Below are 18,328 nucleotides of genomic sequence, written 5' to 3'. Positions count from 1 at the left end.
ACTTCTCCAAATTCTTGGTTGAGTTCCAACAGTATAGATCCAGTCAAATTTGTTGTTTTACTGTATGCACAGGCCAGCTTAGATATCTCCTTCCTCATTCCCATGGCAAGTCCAGGAGCTGGTGGGATGAGTGCATCTACAGCTGTAGCAGTGCGTGGATCTTTGTTGGGGTTTTTTGATGATCATCTTCTGGCATGAGTCTTCCAGAGAGTGCAGATGTTGGAAGTTCTTTTTCATATCGTATCTTAGTTCATTTTCGGGGTAGCCCAATTAGGCTTTGATCCTCTGTATAAACACAAACAGACCCTTTGCCTACACTTTTATATGCCCTTTATACCCTTGTGTAGAACTCGTTGGAGGTTACCACACAGGAACTGCCCTTTTTTTTTTTTTGCTTTGTTTTTGGTATCACTAATCTACACTTACATGACGAATATTATGTTTACTAGGCTCTCCCCTATACCAGGTCTCCCCTATAAACCCCTTTACAGTCACTGTCCATCAGCATAGCAAAATGTTGTAGAATCACTACTTGCCTTCTCTGTGTTGTACAGCCCTCCCTTTTCTCCTACCCCCCCATGTATGTTAATCTTAATACCCCCCTACTTCTCCCCCCCTTATCCCTCCCTACCCACCCATCCTCCCCAGTCCCTTTCCCTTTGGTACCTGTTAGTCCATTCTTGAGTTCTGTGATTCTGCTGCTGTTTTGTTCCTTCAGTTTTTCCTTTGTTCTTATATTCCACAGATAAGTGAAATCATTTGGTATTTCTCTTTCTCCGCTTGGCTTGTTTCACTGAGCATAATACCCTCCAGCTCCATCCATGTTGCTGCAAATGGTTGGATTTGCCCTTTTCTTATGGCTGAGTAGTATTCCATTGTGTATATGTACCACATCTTCTTTATCCATTCATCTATTGATGGACATTTAGGTTGCTTCCAATTCTTGGCTATTGTAAATAGTGCTGCAATAAACATAGGGGTGCATCTGTCTTTCTCAAACTTGATTGCTGCGTTCTTAGGGTAAATTCCTAGGAGTGCAATTCCTGGGTCAAATGGTAAGTCTGTTTTGAGCATTTTGATGTACCTCCATACTGCTTTCCACAATGGTTGAACTAACTTACATTCCCACCAGCAGTGTAGGAGGGTTCCCCTTTCTCCACAGCCTCGCCAACATTTGTTGTTGTTTGTCTTTTGGATGGCAGCCATCCTTACTGGTGTGAGGTGATACCTCATTGTAGTTTTAATTTGCATTTCTCTGATAATTAGCGATGTGGAGCATCTTTTCATGTGTCTGTTGGCCATCTGTATTTCTTTTTGGAGAACTGTCTGTTCAGTTCCTCTGCCCATTTTTTAATTGGGTTATTTGTTTTTTGTTTGTTGAGGCGTGTGAGCTCCTTATATATTCTGGACGTCAAGCCTTTATCGGATGTGTCATTTTCAAATATATTCTCCCATACTGTAGGGATCCTTCTTGTTCTATTGATGGTGTCTTTTGCTGTACAGAAGCTTTTCAGCTTAATATAGTCCCACTTACTCATTTTTGCTGTTGTTTTCCTTGCCCGGGGAGATATGTTCAAGAAGAGGTCACTCATGTTTATGTCTAAGAGGTTTTCGCCTATGTTTTCTTCCAAGAGTTTAATGGTTTCATGGCTTACATTCAGGTCTTTGCTCCATTTTGAGTTTACTTTTGTATATGGGGTTAGACAATGGTCCAGTTTCATTCTCCTACATGTAGCTGTCCAGTTTTGCCAGCACCACCTGTTGAAGAGACTGTCATTTCGCCATTGTATGTCCATGGCTCCTTTATCAAATATTAATTGACCATATATGTCTGGGTTAATGTCTGGATTCTCTAGTCTGTTCCATTGGTCTGTGGCTCTGCTCTTGTGCCAGTACCAAATTGTCTTGATTAATATGGCTTTATAGTAGAGCTTGAAGTTGGGGAGTGAGATCCCCCCTACTTTATTCTTCTTTCTCAGGATTGCTTTGGCTATTCGGGGTCTTTGGTGTTTCCATATGAATTTTTGAATTATTTGTTCCAGTTCATTGAAGAATGTTGCTGGTAGTTTCATAGGGATTGCATCAAATCTGTATATTGCTTTGGGCAGGATGGCCATTTTAACGATATTAATTCTTCCTAGCCACGAGCATGGGATGAGTTTCCATCTGTTAGTGTCCCCTTTAATTTCTCTTAAGAGTGACTTGTAGTTTTCAGAGTATAATTCTTTCACTTCTTTGGTTAGGTTTATTCCTAGGTATTTTATTTTTTTTGATGCAATTGTGAATGGAGTTGCTTTCCTGATTTCTCTTTCTGTTGGTTCATTGTTAGTATATAGGAAAGCCACAGATTTCTGTGTGTTGATTTTGTATCCTGCAACTTTGCTGTATTCCGATATCAGTTCTAGTAGTTTTGGGGTGGAGTCTTTAGGGTTTTTTATGTACAGTATCATGTCATCTGCAAATAGTGACAGTTTAACTTCTTCTTTACCAATCTGGATTCCTTGTATTTCTTTATTTTGTCTGATTGCCGTGGCTAGGACCTCCAGTACTACGTTAAATAACAGTGGAGAGAGTGGGCATCCCTGTCTAGTTCCCGATGTCAGCGGAAATGCTTTCAGCTTCTTGCTGTTCAATATAATGTTGGCTGTGGGTTTATCATAGATGGCCTTTATTATGTTGAGGTACTTGCCCTCTATTCCCATTTTGCTGAGAGTTTTTAACATGAATGGATGTTGAACTTTGTCAAATGCTTTTTCAGCATCTATGGAGATGATCATGTGGTTTTTGTCTTTCTTTTTGTTGATGTGGTGGATGATGTTGATGGACTTTCGAATGTTGTACCATCCTTGCATCCCTGGGATGAATCCCACTTGGTCATGGTGTATGATCCTTTTGATGTATTTTTGAATTCGGTTTGCTAATATTTTGTTGAGTATTTTTGCATCTACATTCATCAGGGATATTGGTCTGTAGTTTTCTTTTTTGGTGGGGTCTTTGCCTGGTTTTGGTATTAGGGTGATGTTAGCTTCATAGAATGAGTTTGGGAGTATCCCCTCCTCCTCTATTTTTTGGAAAACTTTAAGGAGAATGGGTATTATGTCTTCCCTGTATGTCTGATAAAATTCCGAGGTAAATCCATCTGGCCCGGGGGTTTTGTTCTTTGGTAGTTTTTTGATTACCGCTTCAATTTTGTTGCTGGTAATTGGTCTGTTTAGATTTTCTGTTTCTTCCTGGGTCAATCTTGGAAGGTTATATTTTTCTAGGAAGTTGTCCATTTCTCCTAGGTTTCCCAGCTTGTTAGCATATAGGTTTTCATAGTATTCTCCAATAGTTCTTTGCATTTCCGTGGGGTCCGTCGTGATTTTTCCTTTCTCGTTTCTGATACTGTTGATTTGTGTTGACTCTCTTTTCTTCTTAATAAGTCTGGCTAGAGGCTTATCTATTTTGTTTATTTTCTCGAAGAACCAGCTCTTGGTTTCATTGATTTTTGCTATTGTTTTATTCTTCTCAATTTTATTTATTTCTTCTCTGATCTTTATTATGTCCCTCCTTCTGCTGACCTTAGGCCTCATCTGTTCTTCTTTTTCCAATTTCGATAATTGTGACATTAGACCATTCATTTGGGATTGCTCTTCCTTTTTTAAATATGCTTGGATTGCTATATACTTTCCTCTTAAGACTGCTTTTGCTGTGTCCCACAGAAGTTGGGGCTTAGTGTTGTTGTTGTCATTTGTTTCCATATATTGCTGGATCTCCATTTTGATTTGGTCATTGATCCATTGATTATTTAGGAGCGTGTTGTTAAGCCTCCATGTGTTTGTGAGCCTCTTTGCTTTCTTTGTACAGTTTATTTCTAGTTTTATGCCTTTGTGGTCTGAAAAGTTGGTTGGTAGGATTTCAGTCTTTTGGAATTTTCTGAGGCTCTTTTTGTGGCCTAGTATGTGGTCTATTCTGGAGAATGTTCCATGTGCACTTGAGAAGAATGTATATCCCGCTGCTTTTGGATGTAGAGTTCTATAGATGTCTATTAGGTCCATCTGCTCTACTGTGTTGTTCAGTGCTTCCGTGTCCTTACTTATTTTCTGCCCAGTGGATTTATCCTTTGGGGTGAGTGGTGTGTTGAAGTCTCCTAGAATGAATGCATTGCAGTCTATATCCCCCTTTAGTTCTGTTAGTATTTGTTTCACATATGCTGGTGCTCCTGTGTTGGGTGCATATATATTTAGAATGGTTATATCCTCTTGTTTGACTGAGCCCTTTATCATTATGTAGTGTCCTTCTTTATCTCTTGTTACTTTCTTTGTTTTGAAGTCTATTTTGTCTGATATTAGTACTGCAACCCTTGCTTTCTTCTCACTGTTGTTTGCTTGAAATATGTTTTTCCATCCCTTGACTTTTAGTCTGTACATGTCTTTGGGTTTGAGGTGAGTTTCTTGTAAGCAGCATATAGATGGGTCTTGCTTTTTTATCCATTCTGTTACTCTGTGTCTTTTGATTGGTGCATTCAACCCATTAACATTTAGGGTGACTATTGAAAGATATGTACTTATTGCCATTGAAGGCTTTAAATTCGTGGTTACCAAAGGTTCAAGGTTAGCCTCTTTAGTATCTTACTGCGTAACTTAGCTCGCTTATTGAGCTGTTATATACACTGTCTGGAGATTCTTTTCTTCTCTCCCTTCTTGTTCCTCCTCCTTGATTCTTCATATGTTGGGTGTTTTGTGCTGTGCTCTTTCTAGGAGTGCTCCCATCTAGAGCAGTCCCTGTAAGATGTTCTGTAGAGGTGGTTTGTGGAAAGCAAATTCCCTCAGCTTTTGTTTGTCTGGGAATTGTTTAATCCCACCGTCATATTTGAATGATAGTCGTGCTGGATACAGTATCCTTGGTTCAAGGCCCTTCTGTTTCATTGTATTAAATATATCATGCCATTCTCTTCTGGCCTGTAGGGTTTCTGTTGAGAAATCTGACGTTAGCCTGATGGGTTTCCCTTTATAGGTGACCTTTTTCTCTCTAGCTGCCTTTAACACTCTTTCCTTGTCCTTGATCTTTGCCATTTTAATTATTATGTGTCTTGGTGTTGCCCTTCTTGGATCCTTTCTGTTGGGGGTTCTGTGTATTTCCGTGGTCTGTTCGATTACTTCCTCCCCCAGTGTGGGGAAGTTTTCAGCAATTATTTCTTCTAAGATACTTTCCATCTCTTTTCCTCTCTCTTCTTCTGGGACCCCTATAATACGGATATTGTTCCTTTTGGATTGGTCACACAGTTCTCTTAATATTGTTTCATTCCTGGAGATCCTTTTGTCTCTCTCTATGTCAGCTTCTATGCGTTCCTGTTCTCTGATTTCAATTCCATCAATGGCCTCTTGCATTCTATCCATTCTGCTTATAAACCCTTCCAGAGTTTGTTTCATTTCTGCGATCTCCTTTCTGGCATCTGTGATCTCCTTCCGGACTTCATCCCATTTCTCTTGTGTATTTCTCTGCATCTCTGTCAGCATGTTTATGATTCTTATTTTGAATTCTTTGTCAGGGAGACTGGTTAGGTCTGTCTCCTTCTCTGGTGTTGTCTCTGTGATCTTTGTCTGCCTGTAGCTTTGCCTTTTCATGGTGATAGGAATAGTCTGCAGAACTGGGACGAGTGACGGCTGGAAGGACTTCCCTTCTTGTTGGTTTGTGGCCCTCCTCTCCTGGGAGAACAGCGACCTCTAGTGGCTTGTGCTGCGCAGCTGCGCGCAGACAGGGTTTCTGCTTCCTGCCCGGCTGCTATGGAGTTAATCTCCGCTGTTGCTGTGGGCGTGGCCTGGCTCGGGCAGCTACTCCAAAATGGTGGAGTCGCGTTGGAGCAGGAACTGCTCTGAGGCTATTTATCTCTGTAAGGGGCCTCCCTGCTCCCTGCAGCCCAGGGGTTAGGGTGCCCAGAGATCCCCGGATTCCCTACCTCTGGATTAAGTGACCCGCCCTGCCCCTTTAAGACTTCCAAAAAGCACCCGCCAAAACAAAACAACGCCCACCAAAAAAAAAAGAAAAAAAAAAGAAAAAAAAATTTTTTTGATTAAAAAAAAAAAAAAAAAAAAGGTGGTCGTTCGTTTTTCTTTATTCTCCGGTGCCAGCCTCAGGTCTCTGCTCACCGGTCTTTCTACCCTGTTTCCCTAGTATTGGGGTCCCTATCCCTTTAAGACTCCCAAAAAGCGCTCGCCAAAACAAAACAGCAAAAAAGCAAAAAAAAATGGTCGCGCGCTTTTCTTATGTCCTCCGACACCCGGCCTCCAGTGCCCGCTCACTGTTCTTGCTGCCCTGTTTCCCCCAGCATCCAGGGCCCCCTGGGCACGCACTGTGCCTGCGCTCTCGCCTGGATGGCGGGGGCTGGGTGTTCGGCAGTCCTGGGCTCCGTCTCCCTCCCGCTCTGCCTGCTCTTCTCCCGCCGGGAGCTGGGGGGAGGGGCGCTCGGCTCCCGCGGGGCCGGGGCTTGTATCTTACCCCCTTCGCGAGGCGCTGGGTTCTCGCAGGTGCGGATGTGGTCTGGATATTGTCCTGTGTCCTCTGGTCTTTATTCTAGGAAGGGTTGTCTTTGTTATATTTTCATAGATATATGTTGTTTTGGGAGGAGGTTTCCACTGCTCTACTCACGCCGCCATCTTCTGCCCCTCTCCTCCCATCTTAACCATTTTTAACTGTATAGTTCAGTACTGCTCAGTGCAGGTTTTCTTCAACTGAAGATGGGGTTACATCCTGATAAAGCCATCGTAATTTCAAAATACTGTAAGTCAAAAATGTATCTGGTACACCGAGCATTGCAGCTTAGCCTAACCTACGTTCAACATGCTCAGAACGCTTATTAGCCCATGGCTGGGCAAAATCATCTGGCATGAAGCCTGCTCCGTAATAAGGGGTCCAATAGCTCTTGTGATTTGTTGAATCCTGTACCGAAGGCGCAAACCAGCATGGCTGTGAGCCCCTCTGTCAGTGACCCTCGTGCCACAGGTCTGACCGGCGCTGCTGCTCACCCAGCATCAGGACAGGGGGTCCTGTGGCGCATCGCTGTCCAGGAAAAGCTGTGTGTCCGCACGGCCTCCAGCCGGCTGATGCCTGCGCGGCTCTGAGCAGCAGCAGACGGTGTGTGTGAGACCGGAGCCAACCTGCAGCTGACTGTCCTCTCTGGCAGCCACGGGCAAAGAGGGCTATCGAGGACTTGAAACGTGGCAGAGGAACTGCAAATGGAATTTATTTGATTCTAATTCATTAATTTAAATTCAAATGGCCACACGTGGCAAGCGGCTGTCATATAAGGCAGCACAGCTCAGCAACACTGCCTTCCTGAACATTCCTGCATCTCCACCTCCGAACGGTTCCCTGCATCAGACACGACGCAAAGCAAACCCCGAATGTGGCGCATATGTGACGATGCCCCCATACGAGCTGCGTCCTTACCCAGCGCTGGTAGCGGTCGGCTGGAGCATGTTGCAGATGGAGTTGCCGTTCAAAGCCAGGGAAACACTCCGCAAGAGAAAAACAGTTTGTGTATTTTTCTGAGTCTGTTCAGAACTCACGGCAAGTAGTTCCTTCTTAGGTAATTGTTCTGTGTTAGCTCCTGAGGGTGAGAGGTTTTGAGTAACTCAACAATCCAAGTTTCTGAAAGAAGAAGAAACTCGGCGGGTGCTTGAAGCACAGCCGCGTGTGGTGCCCCCGGGTCGGCAGAGGGGAGGCGGGGAGCAGAGGGAGGTTTCAGGTGTTCCGCCTGGAGGAAGCAGCATGAAGGAAGGAAGGCAGGCAGGTAGTTTCACGGCATTTTGGGGAACCGCAAAGAATTACATTTGGCTGCAGTGGAGGGTTCAAAAGGCACTGACTATCAGGACAGTGGTGCACGGCCGGCCGGGAGGGATGGCGGCCGGAGCTGCCCCGGTCTGACTTCCAGCGTCTGCCTCCTCGTCTCTTTCAGTCACTGGGGCTTAAGCAAGATGGTCGTGGTGGTCAAGTCATGTGAAGGGATAGAAAAGAGAGGCCAGCGGCAAGCCGTCACAGCGGCCAATGGACAGGACTTGCTGTCTGGTAGTATTACACCCACTGCCTGCCTGGAGCCCTTAGAAACGGCCCCAACGAGGGGTTAGTCCTGCCCGGACGAAGTTGCAGCCCAGGTAAGGGAAGGGAGTCGGGCACGTCAACCGGTGAGCGCAGAGCAGGCCACCTACGTCCCCTCTCAGAGGGGGTGCCCCCAGGCGCCCTGGTGTTCGTCTGCCTCACAGACGTGCCCGGAGACTGGCCGCTCTGCCTCTGGTCCCTGGCTTCTGACACGCGACTTCACTCGCTGCTGACCCTTTGTGATTTTCACACCCAGAACAGCGCTTTTTTCTCACTCATGTTTCAGTATATTATAAAAATAAATAAGCCTGTGAGTTTATTTTGCGTCCCTCTAAATTGGTCCATGTTTCATGGAGCCTAGGCTACACTGCCGGCCCCCAGCACGCTCCCGCGTCGGCTCGGTCCCATGTCCAAGGGTAAAGATCCTCCTGTTGTTGAGTCTCCAGATCATGTCTGGCTGCAGGACATTTTATTTGGTAGTTACTCATTTGTTTATACATCTATTCATTTAGGAATAGTTTATACATATTTATGTTTTATGTCCCATCTCGCTCTCTGGAAATACTTGAGAATCTTGTGTAAATACAGTTAGGGCAGAAAGAATAAACTTACAGGTGAGGGAGCTTTAGGGCCCAGGGTTTTGATTTAAGGTGGGACACGCAGCGTCGCTCTCAGCTGCCCAGGGAAGTGGAGTAGAAATAAGTGGGTTACAGGGCGGCCGGTGCTGTCCCTGGTCCTGCCTCGGTTCACACTGCTGCGTCCTCGCTGCTGCCTCTCACCACAGCCCTTCGACTTCCTGACTGGTGGCCAGCTCGCCACGTCGACCCCGACCTGGGTTTCTGGGGCTCTGCGTGGCCTCATCTCACTCGGCCCGGAGATTCCTGTCCTGGCAGCCTCAGGTTGGATTCTGTGGAATTGGCTGGAGATCTGCCCAAAAAACCTTTGTAACTGTTGCCCTTATTTCCTTCAAAATTCATTTGCCGAGCATCGGTCCCTGCAGAAGTAACTTCTGTGAGTGGATAACTGCATAAAAAGCACTTTCTTTTGTTACTAGTTCGGAACTGGTCCTGCATTGGCTCAGAGTGACCCATCCTACTTCTTACAAGCTGCAGATCAGCTTTATCTCCCTTGCCCAGTGGTGGCAGAAATCTTGTAAAGACAACAGTGATAACTGAGCGGATTCGGTGTGTTCAAAGTCTAAGTCTCTTAAGGAGACTATTAATCCTCTTGTTCATCTAAGATAGATTCATTTCTATTCTTCTACAAAAACAGGATCCTCTTTCTAAGGTGTTCAGCTTTTAATTTTGAGCAGATTTATCTTGTTTTAAGTGGACCTGATATATAAAAGCCTAGATAGACCTTGCTTTTAAGTATTAAATAACAACTTTTCATAATTAAGCCAAAAAGCAGGAAGAAGTTGTATTTGTACAAGTATTTTAAAGTTATGATTGAATATTGACCCAAAGTACAGTGAATATGGAGAATGTATGTAATGGATAGTAATTTAATTTTTAAAAATATTCATAAATAGATGAGTGGTCAAATTAATGCTTTAAAAAATATGAGCCCAATTACAAAACTCAATTTCCACACTCCTTTTCAGAAATCCATCGTTTACGAGACACGAGCTGTGTCTCTAATTGGTGTGTGATTCTGGATCCCAAACCAGACAGACCACAGGGAGGCAGGCAGCTGCATTCGCAGGTCAAGAGCAGCCTGAGTAGGAAGACTCTCTTGTTCTGTGTTAGTTGATTGATAAGCTGGATGGTTAATATTGATACTTTATTGGTGTTTCTTATGTAGCTTTGGCTCTTAGCCAGGGATTTTGATTAATATAATGATTAATTGGCTTTATAATTGATGGTAATAGTTTTAAGCTTTAATATGCATTTCCTGGGTGGAAAAAGAACCTATAGCCTTTAAAAGATTTAATATAGAACAACAGATAAAGCATGTTTTTATTGAAGTATTTTAAATAAAAAGTTATACAGACAATTTAACATGCACTTGATTAAGATTGATTTGTTTTCTCTTTAAATGGTGTGCAGGATTTTGTGCAACCCAGCACATGGTTGCAGGCCTGGCACCTGTGCTTAGGGAAGCTCCAGGGAGCCTGTGGCTTCGGGGTGAGAGGCGTGTGGAGCAGCTTCTGCACTGCATTGCACAGGGCCCCCCCCCCCATCGGCCCAAGCTGGTGCGACCTCCACTTCTTGAGAGCAGGGACGGAGCAGGGCCACAGGTCAGTAAAATTATCAGAAGGTGCAAACCGTGCCTATCCGCTGAATCTCTGCCTCTCCTTCTGGAGTGTTCTTCTTCTGAGAAAATAGCAGAACACAAATATTTCCAAGTTAGTCGGTGTCATTGGTTTGTAATAATCATGCAATTGAACCTAAAGCTCCATCAGCAGGGAAATTGGTTAATAAATTAAATCAATATAAAAAAATCATTAAAAACAAGTTACGGGTGGAGGCTTTTGAACTTTTTTCTTAAGCAAGAAAGCTCTTTTTCAAGTTAAAACTTTCCCGAGGATTCCAAATACATAAAAGAGAGAAAGGGGGGTCTGCTCCCCTGGAACTGCAGTAGAGGACGTGGGCCTCTCCCACACCGCCTGCTCCTGTGGGGCCCCTGTGCCCTGGCCGCGTGCTTCCAGAGCTCCGGGGGTCAGTGGGAGAGCCTTTCGGATGAAGATGTTCTGGCCTGGAAGCATATTTATGGTCCGTCACACTGGAGAGCAGATTTGAAAACGGTGTAATTTTAATTTTGTGAACCGCAGCATGTGCTGCGATCTACTTGTTGTGTGGAGTTAGCCGTTAACCGCCGAGGAGGGACGGCTGGCTCGCCAGCAGCCAGGCTGCCATGACAGTAATAGGAATGCATTTTAAAATTCTTTGTGGAGAGATGCTGGTTGCCTGTAAATAGGGCATAGCGAAAACACCTGTTGTAGAAGTACGTTTGCACAGATCGAGCTGTGTCGCACGGGCTGAAGCCCGAATCCCCAGTGTGACTGTGTTTGGTGAAAGTGAGTCCAGTGAAGTCACAAGAGTGGGCCATCGCCCGGTACGCCTGGTGTCCTATAGGAGGAAGGGATGCGGGACTGCGCACACGGGGAAGGCCGTGGGAGGCACAGTGAGGGGGCCACATCCACGAGCCGAGGAGAGGGGCCTCAGCAGAGCCCCGGCTGCTACACACCTGGGCCTCGGCCGCCCAGCCTCCGGAACTGTGAGAAAATCCACTCCAGTCGGTGGTGCTTTGTTACAGCAGCCTAGCAGACTGAAACAACACAACATACACGTATTTACTTATTTTTCCTTCTTAGTTTTTCTTGATTAGTCAGCATTAATCCATTGGATATCCCAGGTTCTCCGTCAGCTTCCGAGGACAGCCAGAGCTAACAGCAAGCATCATGCTTATGCTTATGCAACGTCCTCTTTTATTCTGACGGCTTGAGGCCTTATTGCTCGTTTTCCCTGGAGCTTTGCTGGGTCCTGCCCGGGTTCAGGTCCACTGTGATGCTGTAGCCTGTTCATGGGTTTGTATGGAAAGCAGTGCTGCTTTTCATCACTGGGTCTACTTCTGCAAACCTGGCTACGAGCAGGTTGGCTGGTCCTTCCCGTGTGCGCCAGTCCTCCTGCTAAGGGCCCGAATCCCTCCCGCCCCTCTGGGAATGGGGCAGGCCTGCGGTTCGCTTTGACCAGTAGGATGCAGTGCATGTGAGGCTGGGGCATCCAGACGAGACCTTTAAAGGTGCGCCCTAAGCCGGCTGACAGGTGCACAGATGTGCTTGTCCTGCCCCAAGCCCCCGAAGGGGCAGAGGCTCCCACTGGGGGTGTAGGCAGGAGGTGCTGTGCCCGATGGGAGGGTTCCAGACAGAACCCTCCTGGCCCTGACGAGCCCAGACTGCAGGCACCCCACCTGCAGAACCCAGACAGTACATTTCCACTGTTGCAGCCACACCGTTTGTGGCCCAGGGTTGCAGCCGCCCCAGCAAGCTAGTAAGACCCTAGTGACCCTTCCTGGCTTCCCTCTCGTGTCTGCAGTTCTGGGTGGATGAACATGGGGTAAACTTGTGCCCACAATGAGGATGCTGCCAAATGGCCTCACATCCTAATCCCATAAAAATGAAAATTCTCATTTCCTCAAACCGTTCTGTGCAAGGCTGTGTTGTTGGATATTTCAGGCACAAGGACAAAGAGATAATTTTTGACAGGAGGACCCCTTGAACACGGTGAAATTATACCACATACAGTGTTTCATCTACCTTCTTTGAGACCCTTCTACCCAGGGCTGTCTTAAATTCCAGCATTTACAGAGATAATACTCAGTTGTTGTCAAGAAACCCAGTTTAACATAACTGTATAGGACTGGCACTTGATAATTCCGATATCATCATTTGCATGATTTTTAGTGCAGTAACCATTGGAAGCTGATGTTAGAATCTTAAAAGCAGCATATCTTATGCAGAGATGTTTAGAGCCTTACAGTGACAGTAATATTGGATGCATTATGCAGTAACAATGGAAATTACATGTGCAATTATCAGTGGTGGTCATGGGACATCCTGAGATGCAAGAAATGGAAAAGGCACCCTGGGAGAGAAGAACCACGTCGGATTCCCAGCGTTTTGGCCTCTGTGCTCTTAGGCCAGAAGGCAGGAAGTGCTCCGTGCACCTGCTTCAACGCAGCACCTCCCCTGGGCTGCGTGATTTACATCAACCTGCATGATTCTGACTGGAGTGGAGAATTTTCAGTCACTGGAATCAAAACGGGTGTTGTGCTCGAAAATGCTTTTTGCTCTTTAGATAGGATAGCATTTTGTAAGTGAAAATTGGATTTCCAAAGAAACATGTATTTGCTATGATTTATCTTAATCATTTGGTTCTTCTGATTAATTGCTGATTTAAAAAACATGTTTGGAAAAAACATATAAAGTGTTTTCCTCTATACTTCAACAATATTGTTTTAGGTCAATTTCAGGCTGATTAACTTTGACCTAGCCCTTTAATATATTGTTGGTCATATCCAACATAGGCAAAAATCACAGAAAAATATGGCAAAAAATAAATCTATAAGGAACCCAAGAAATTCTTCACTATGGGAATTGACACAATAAGTGTTGATTTTGAGTTTTGTATCGTTTTTGTACCAATTGGAAAATTTTGTGAAGTTTTGATTAAATATTTCTTTTGGCAACTTAATTACCCTAATTCGGGAATATTCTGCTTAGAATGTCAAAGATTAAACAAAGTGAAGAAAGTGCCAGGGTAACAGAGATGAAAACGGAGTGAATTAAGGCTATTGTTTCCAATTCACAAGAATTATTTTAGTATATTTCACAAGAGTTATGTCTACATGGAAACTGCCTTTGCTCAGCCCCTTTCAGAAAAGAGTGTTTTTCTTTTGTCTTGCTTTTTGTTTTACATTTTCTCTTTGATTTAGAACTGTTAAACCAGCAAGGCGGCTTGTAGATTTCTAGGCTTTTTTAAAGCCTCTCGTCCTGTGGGGTGGTCACCATCACCCACTCCCAGGAGGTATTACCCAGAGCAGCTCCTGCAGGATCTCGGGACGCTGGGCGAGGGCTATTTTCTTGGGGCAATCAGGTGTAAAGTCTACGTGTCTCCTCCTCCACCGACTCTGCCATCACATGAAGCGTGTTACCTCTGTGCTCGGCCCCGTGAGAAATTTACCAGACGTGCGTGGAGAGAGGCGAGGCTGGCCCGAGGCTGGTCCTGGGGCTTCTGCGCCCCGCTAACTTCCCGTTCATGGGCAGGAGATTGGCACCTTCGGTGGCAGCTTCCCAAGGAGCCGGGTAGGGCTGTGCCGTCACCTCCTGGGGCTACAGGCTCTGCCATGTGGTGGGGATGTCCTCCGTCCTAACGACCCCAGTTTGTGTCTGAACACCGTCTGCCTTCCTCTTGGCACCGCATCACCCCCTTTACCTCCCTGCTCCATCCTTGGTTTCCCAAATCCTTGTCAGCTCTAGGGCTGTTTACATGGGATTATCCACGTAGGAAGTCATTATTTACGCTGAAAAGTGGTCTGCAAATGTGAAAGGGGATGTTGATAACACTTTTGCTCACTGATCAACGGCACCGTGTCTTCCAAACCAAAAGCCTTCTAGGGATTCTGAGTCACCGTTTCCCTCTTGTGCTTTGTGAGGAGTCCACACCGTGCGGGGGTGGAGAACCTGGGCCGCGCAGACAGACAGCTTTGATTTCCCCACGGTCTCTCCAGCTGTGTGACAGGGTAGCGCCTCTCTGAGTCTGGTTTCCCAAGCGTCACATGGGGATACCGGCAGAACCACGCTTGGGGGCTGCTCACGGGCGAAGATGCACGCGGCAAGGTCACGACGCTCTTAGCGTGGCGTCAGGCACGTGTAAGCCTCGGCAAGTAACTGGGCTTCACGCTTTCTGCAGCTATTTGGGGTTTTGGATTCTGATGGATTTTGTGCACAAAACACCAAACCAGCGAAAAGGAGCTGTTCTCATGATTTAATTAGTTGCAAAACCTCTTCCATTCTTATTCTTCTTCCTATATTCTGTTTCACCTGGGATGGAAGTTGGATTCATTTAAATGAACAGAGAATGGTGTTGCCTTTTTTTTTTTTTTAAAGAATGCTGTGCTAGTGTATTTTTTTAATGAAATAATGGGATAATAATAATAACAATAAACAATAATTTTTTACAAGCCCAACATTCAGATACCTGAGAACTCTTCCCCCGGCCTCCAGCCCTGAGGAAGTTGGCGGGGCAGCTCGTGAGGCGGCCCCTGCAGGCGATGGCCTCCGGCAGGGCCCCCACAGGCCAGCACTCGGTCAGGACATGGCTGGGCTCCCCTGAGCAGCAGATGGGGCGCTGGGGGGCGGCTGTGGGCACGGAGTGCTGTGATACGCATGCCCACCATCTCCTCGGCACCCGTTCCTGCTGGGCGGGAAGTAGGAGGTCCCCTTATCTGGCTGGCATTTCGTTATCTGATGTTCATGTTTGGTGTGGAGGGAGGTTAGAGATTCATGGCGCAAGTGAGGGCCTTTTGAAAAAGAGCTCTGACTCTAAAATTCTCTCTTGGGAGGTAATCACAGTGATGCCCGTAACATCCAGATGGTATTTCGAACGTTTATTGGATCTGCGCACCTCACTGCATCATTTTGCTACAGATTGATGTTCTCAGAGCAGATCCGGAGACTGCAGAACGGAAAGCTTTGGGAGATGGCATCGGGGAAGATGTCCTTGAACAAGCTCGTTTTTGAGAGCCGTCTCCCCTGGCCCGGGCTCGAGGTCCGTGGCGGTGGCTGCAGTGGCTCCTCCGAGAATCAGGGCCAAAGGATCTCAGGTTTTTTCATAGTTACAAAGACTCATCTAAACCTCAGCTGTTCCTGAAGAGAGACATTTTCAACGCAAGCAGCTGTTAAACTCCGAGTTGGGTGAAAAATACAGGATGGAAGGAGGGTGCAGGATGGCCCCCAGAACTCACGGAAATACTTGCAGAATGTAGTACATCCCTGATTCTAGTTATTGGTTTGCTGTCCAGTTTCCCACTGGCCTGTCACCTGCTTGCGGGGGACTTACGCTGCTTTTGTGGCACGTGCACCGGGCGCCTGCCATGCGGTGGGGCACAGTCAGCACTTGTTGAAGGGACGACACAGAGGTGCGGTGGCAGCCAGCTGCCCCTGCCCAGACCCAGGCTCTTTGTCTCTTTCCCCTGGCAGGGTGGGGGTACTCGCCCTCCTTTTTAATTTGGAAGATAATCTCCCCCTTATCTCAGCATTCTCTAAAATTCATTTTATATCTATAATCAATGAATTCGCTAACACGATAAAGAAATGATATGTATTTTCCACATTTACTGGGTGAGATTCTTGGGTTTGTAGCCTGATGTTTAAAACAGGGCTGCCATTTGTGTCTAACTCACCTCTGTCAACGTTTCTCCTGTTTGCCGTATCAGCAACACCCTCCACAGCCGTGGGGATGTCAGTGGGCTTTGCTGACGCCATGCTGTGGTCTTATAAGAACCACTGATCCTGGCTTCTGGGAACTCTGACACCACATCAGGCTGCTGCATTTAAAATCCTGCACTACCAAGAACTTCAGCTGAGGAATGTTCGTACTCGGCCTTAAACCCCCTTCTGTTCCTCTGAAACTGAGCACAAAGCGGAATTTCGGTGTCTGGATCGTTGCCTCTTCTGACTTCCAACCTGCTTTCTCCAAAAAAGACTTGCCTAGGCTGTCAATCTTTTTTATTTTCATACATTAGCTCAAAGACGGAGTTTTCCCTTACTGGGGGTTGGCGTGTGTTACATGCATGCGGTCTGAGGGCTGGGGTCGCTCACCCCGAGGGATGGTCGCACAATGCTCAGTAGTAACAATCTTTTTACATAAAAAAAAAAAATTAAGCAGAAAATACAGGTTCTCAATAGCTCAAATGATCTCTATCATTTCTATCTGCAGAATTAGAATTTACTCCTACAAATGATTTTCAAAAATCCTATTTAAGATAAATAGTATAAAAATAAACAAATCTGTTATTTTATTATAAATGAAGTATATTTTATGACACTTTTTACATCCTGAAGGAGCAGGAAAACTACACACGCACTGTCCACGATTGAAGCTTCATGGCATCACAGAAAGCTCCTCCGTACAGGGCGAGGCACCGCTCACTCCTGGTGGGTGGTGCAGAGCACGGACCTCATCGCGCTATATATATATCTGCAGCAAGAATGGGTGTACTGTTAAGAAAAAAAGACAAACTCAGAATAAATCACAAACACACCCACCCACACCCACCTACTGGCAGCCTGTTCAGTAGTTATTTGTACTTTGCTTATTTCTAAGACTGCCCTGCACCCCCTTGGCGGACAGTTGGGGTTCCGTGATGTGGCTTCTCTGCCTCTAGGACGGGTCATGCTACCACATTAGCACTGCGGCCCCTGCAGGCTGGAGAGCTCTTTGCGGGGGGCAGGAGGTCTGCTCTGCGCATGTGGGATGTTTAGCCCCTGCCCTGGCCCCTCCGTCCCCCACCAGGTGCCAGGAGCACCCCTCCACCACCTCTGCCTCCACCAGACAGGTCTCCGCACAGCACCCAGCATCCCCTCGGCCCCTGGAGAACTACTGGCCTGGGCTATGAGACGGGGTCTAGGTGTTCCCAGTGCTGCTGCTGCTGGGGGAGACCCTGCTTGTGAAGAGCAGGCAGAACAACCATGCCCATAACCACCCCATAACCACCATAACAGCCACAAGAGCAACACAAGCAAAATGCAAACAACCAGCCACCGCCCGAGCTCCCTGTGCGCCCAGCGCCGGGTGCAGACAATTCCTTCTTCTCCCGCCAGCCCGCCAGCACAGCCCCCGATTGTGCAAGCGAGCCCTGACTTGCTCAGATCGTCCAGCCAGTAGGTGGGGGGCAGTCGGTCAGCTCCTGGAGCCCAGGCCCGGCCAGTGGCAGGGCCCCCCCAGGGGCCTCTGAGAAATGAGGTGCTCCTTTCAGGGGACGCATTCTGGCCTCCCTGGTAGCAGTCGGGGGAAAAACTACAATGTACTAAACCCAGACCTGCAAATCTGTTAGGCTTAGTTTGAACAAGGCACTTAACTAAAATATGTTGGCTAAGTGAAAGCTTCCCAGAAAAATACGGGGACTCAACTTCTCTGTCAGCGTCTCCAGGTTGCCAGGAAGACTCCTGCGAGGCCTGAAAGTGATCTTGGCCCTGGTCATCCCCGTGACGGCGCTTGGCCCGGGTCTAGAAGGGCACGGTCTGGAGGGCAGGTGGGCTCCCCTTGGCACAGACGGGACACAGGAACTCAGGGAGTATCTGATTCACCCTCTTAATTAGCTCTCACCAGAGCCCTGTTCATAGCTGGGTCTGAAAATACAAACTTAGTAATGCTCTTATCAAATGATTAAAAAAACCTGTTTTCCTTTAGGTGAAAGACGAAGATGTAAGAGATTCAGAGGTCACCTTTTAGCACAAACTGTGCAACAATTTGCGATTAAAGTTCTTCATTTTTAGAGGTGTTTGTATTTGATGTAGTTATAATGAGTTATCATGTAATACTTGTAACTATTCGACGGTTCAAGTGAAGCAAGTCGGGGAGGACATTCACATCCAGAGGGAAACAAAGGTGAATTCATGAATTTACAGTGTTTATTCCTTATCAGTTATTTATGTAAGCATTTCTGCCTTGACTATAAGGTTTTAGTATATAGTAAACACAGTACAAGATCTGCATTCACTTTCTAGGTTTTGGGTGTTTGGCTTTTG

At 46.3% G+C, this 18,328-nt stretch overlaps 1 protein-coding gene across 1 annotated transcript; it reads left to right on the top strand.

Annotated features, from left to right (window-relative positions):
* The first annotated feature begins 15,082 nt into the window (after positions 1-15,082).
* Positions 15,083-17,698, top strand: METTL24 (methyltransferase like 24). Its single transcript, XM_036902857.2, is given in 4 exon segments — positions 15,083-15,091; positions 15,227-15,306; positions 15,308-15,366; positions 15,369-17,698. Coding segments are annotated over 4 exon segments (585 nt in total). The 3' UTR covers positions 15,806-17,698.
* The last annotated feature ends 630 nt before the right edge of the window (positions 17,699-18,328 follow it).

Source organism: Manis pentadactyla, chromosome 12 (assembly GCF_030020395.1).
Source record: "Manis pentadactyla isolate mManPen7 chromosome 12, mManPen7.hap1, whole genome shotgun sequence".
NCBI lineage: Eukaryota > Metazoa > Chordata > Mammalia > Pholidota > Manidae > Manis > Manis pentadactyla.
Note: the sequence above shows the minus strand (reverse complement) of the source record. Positions and strands in the feature narration are given on the sequence as shown.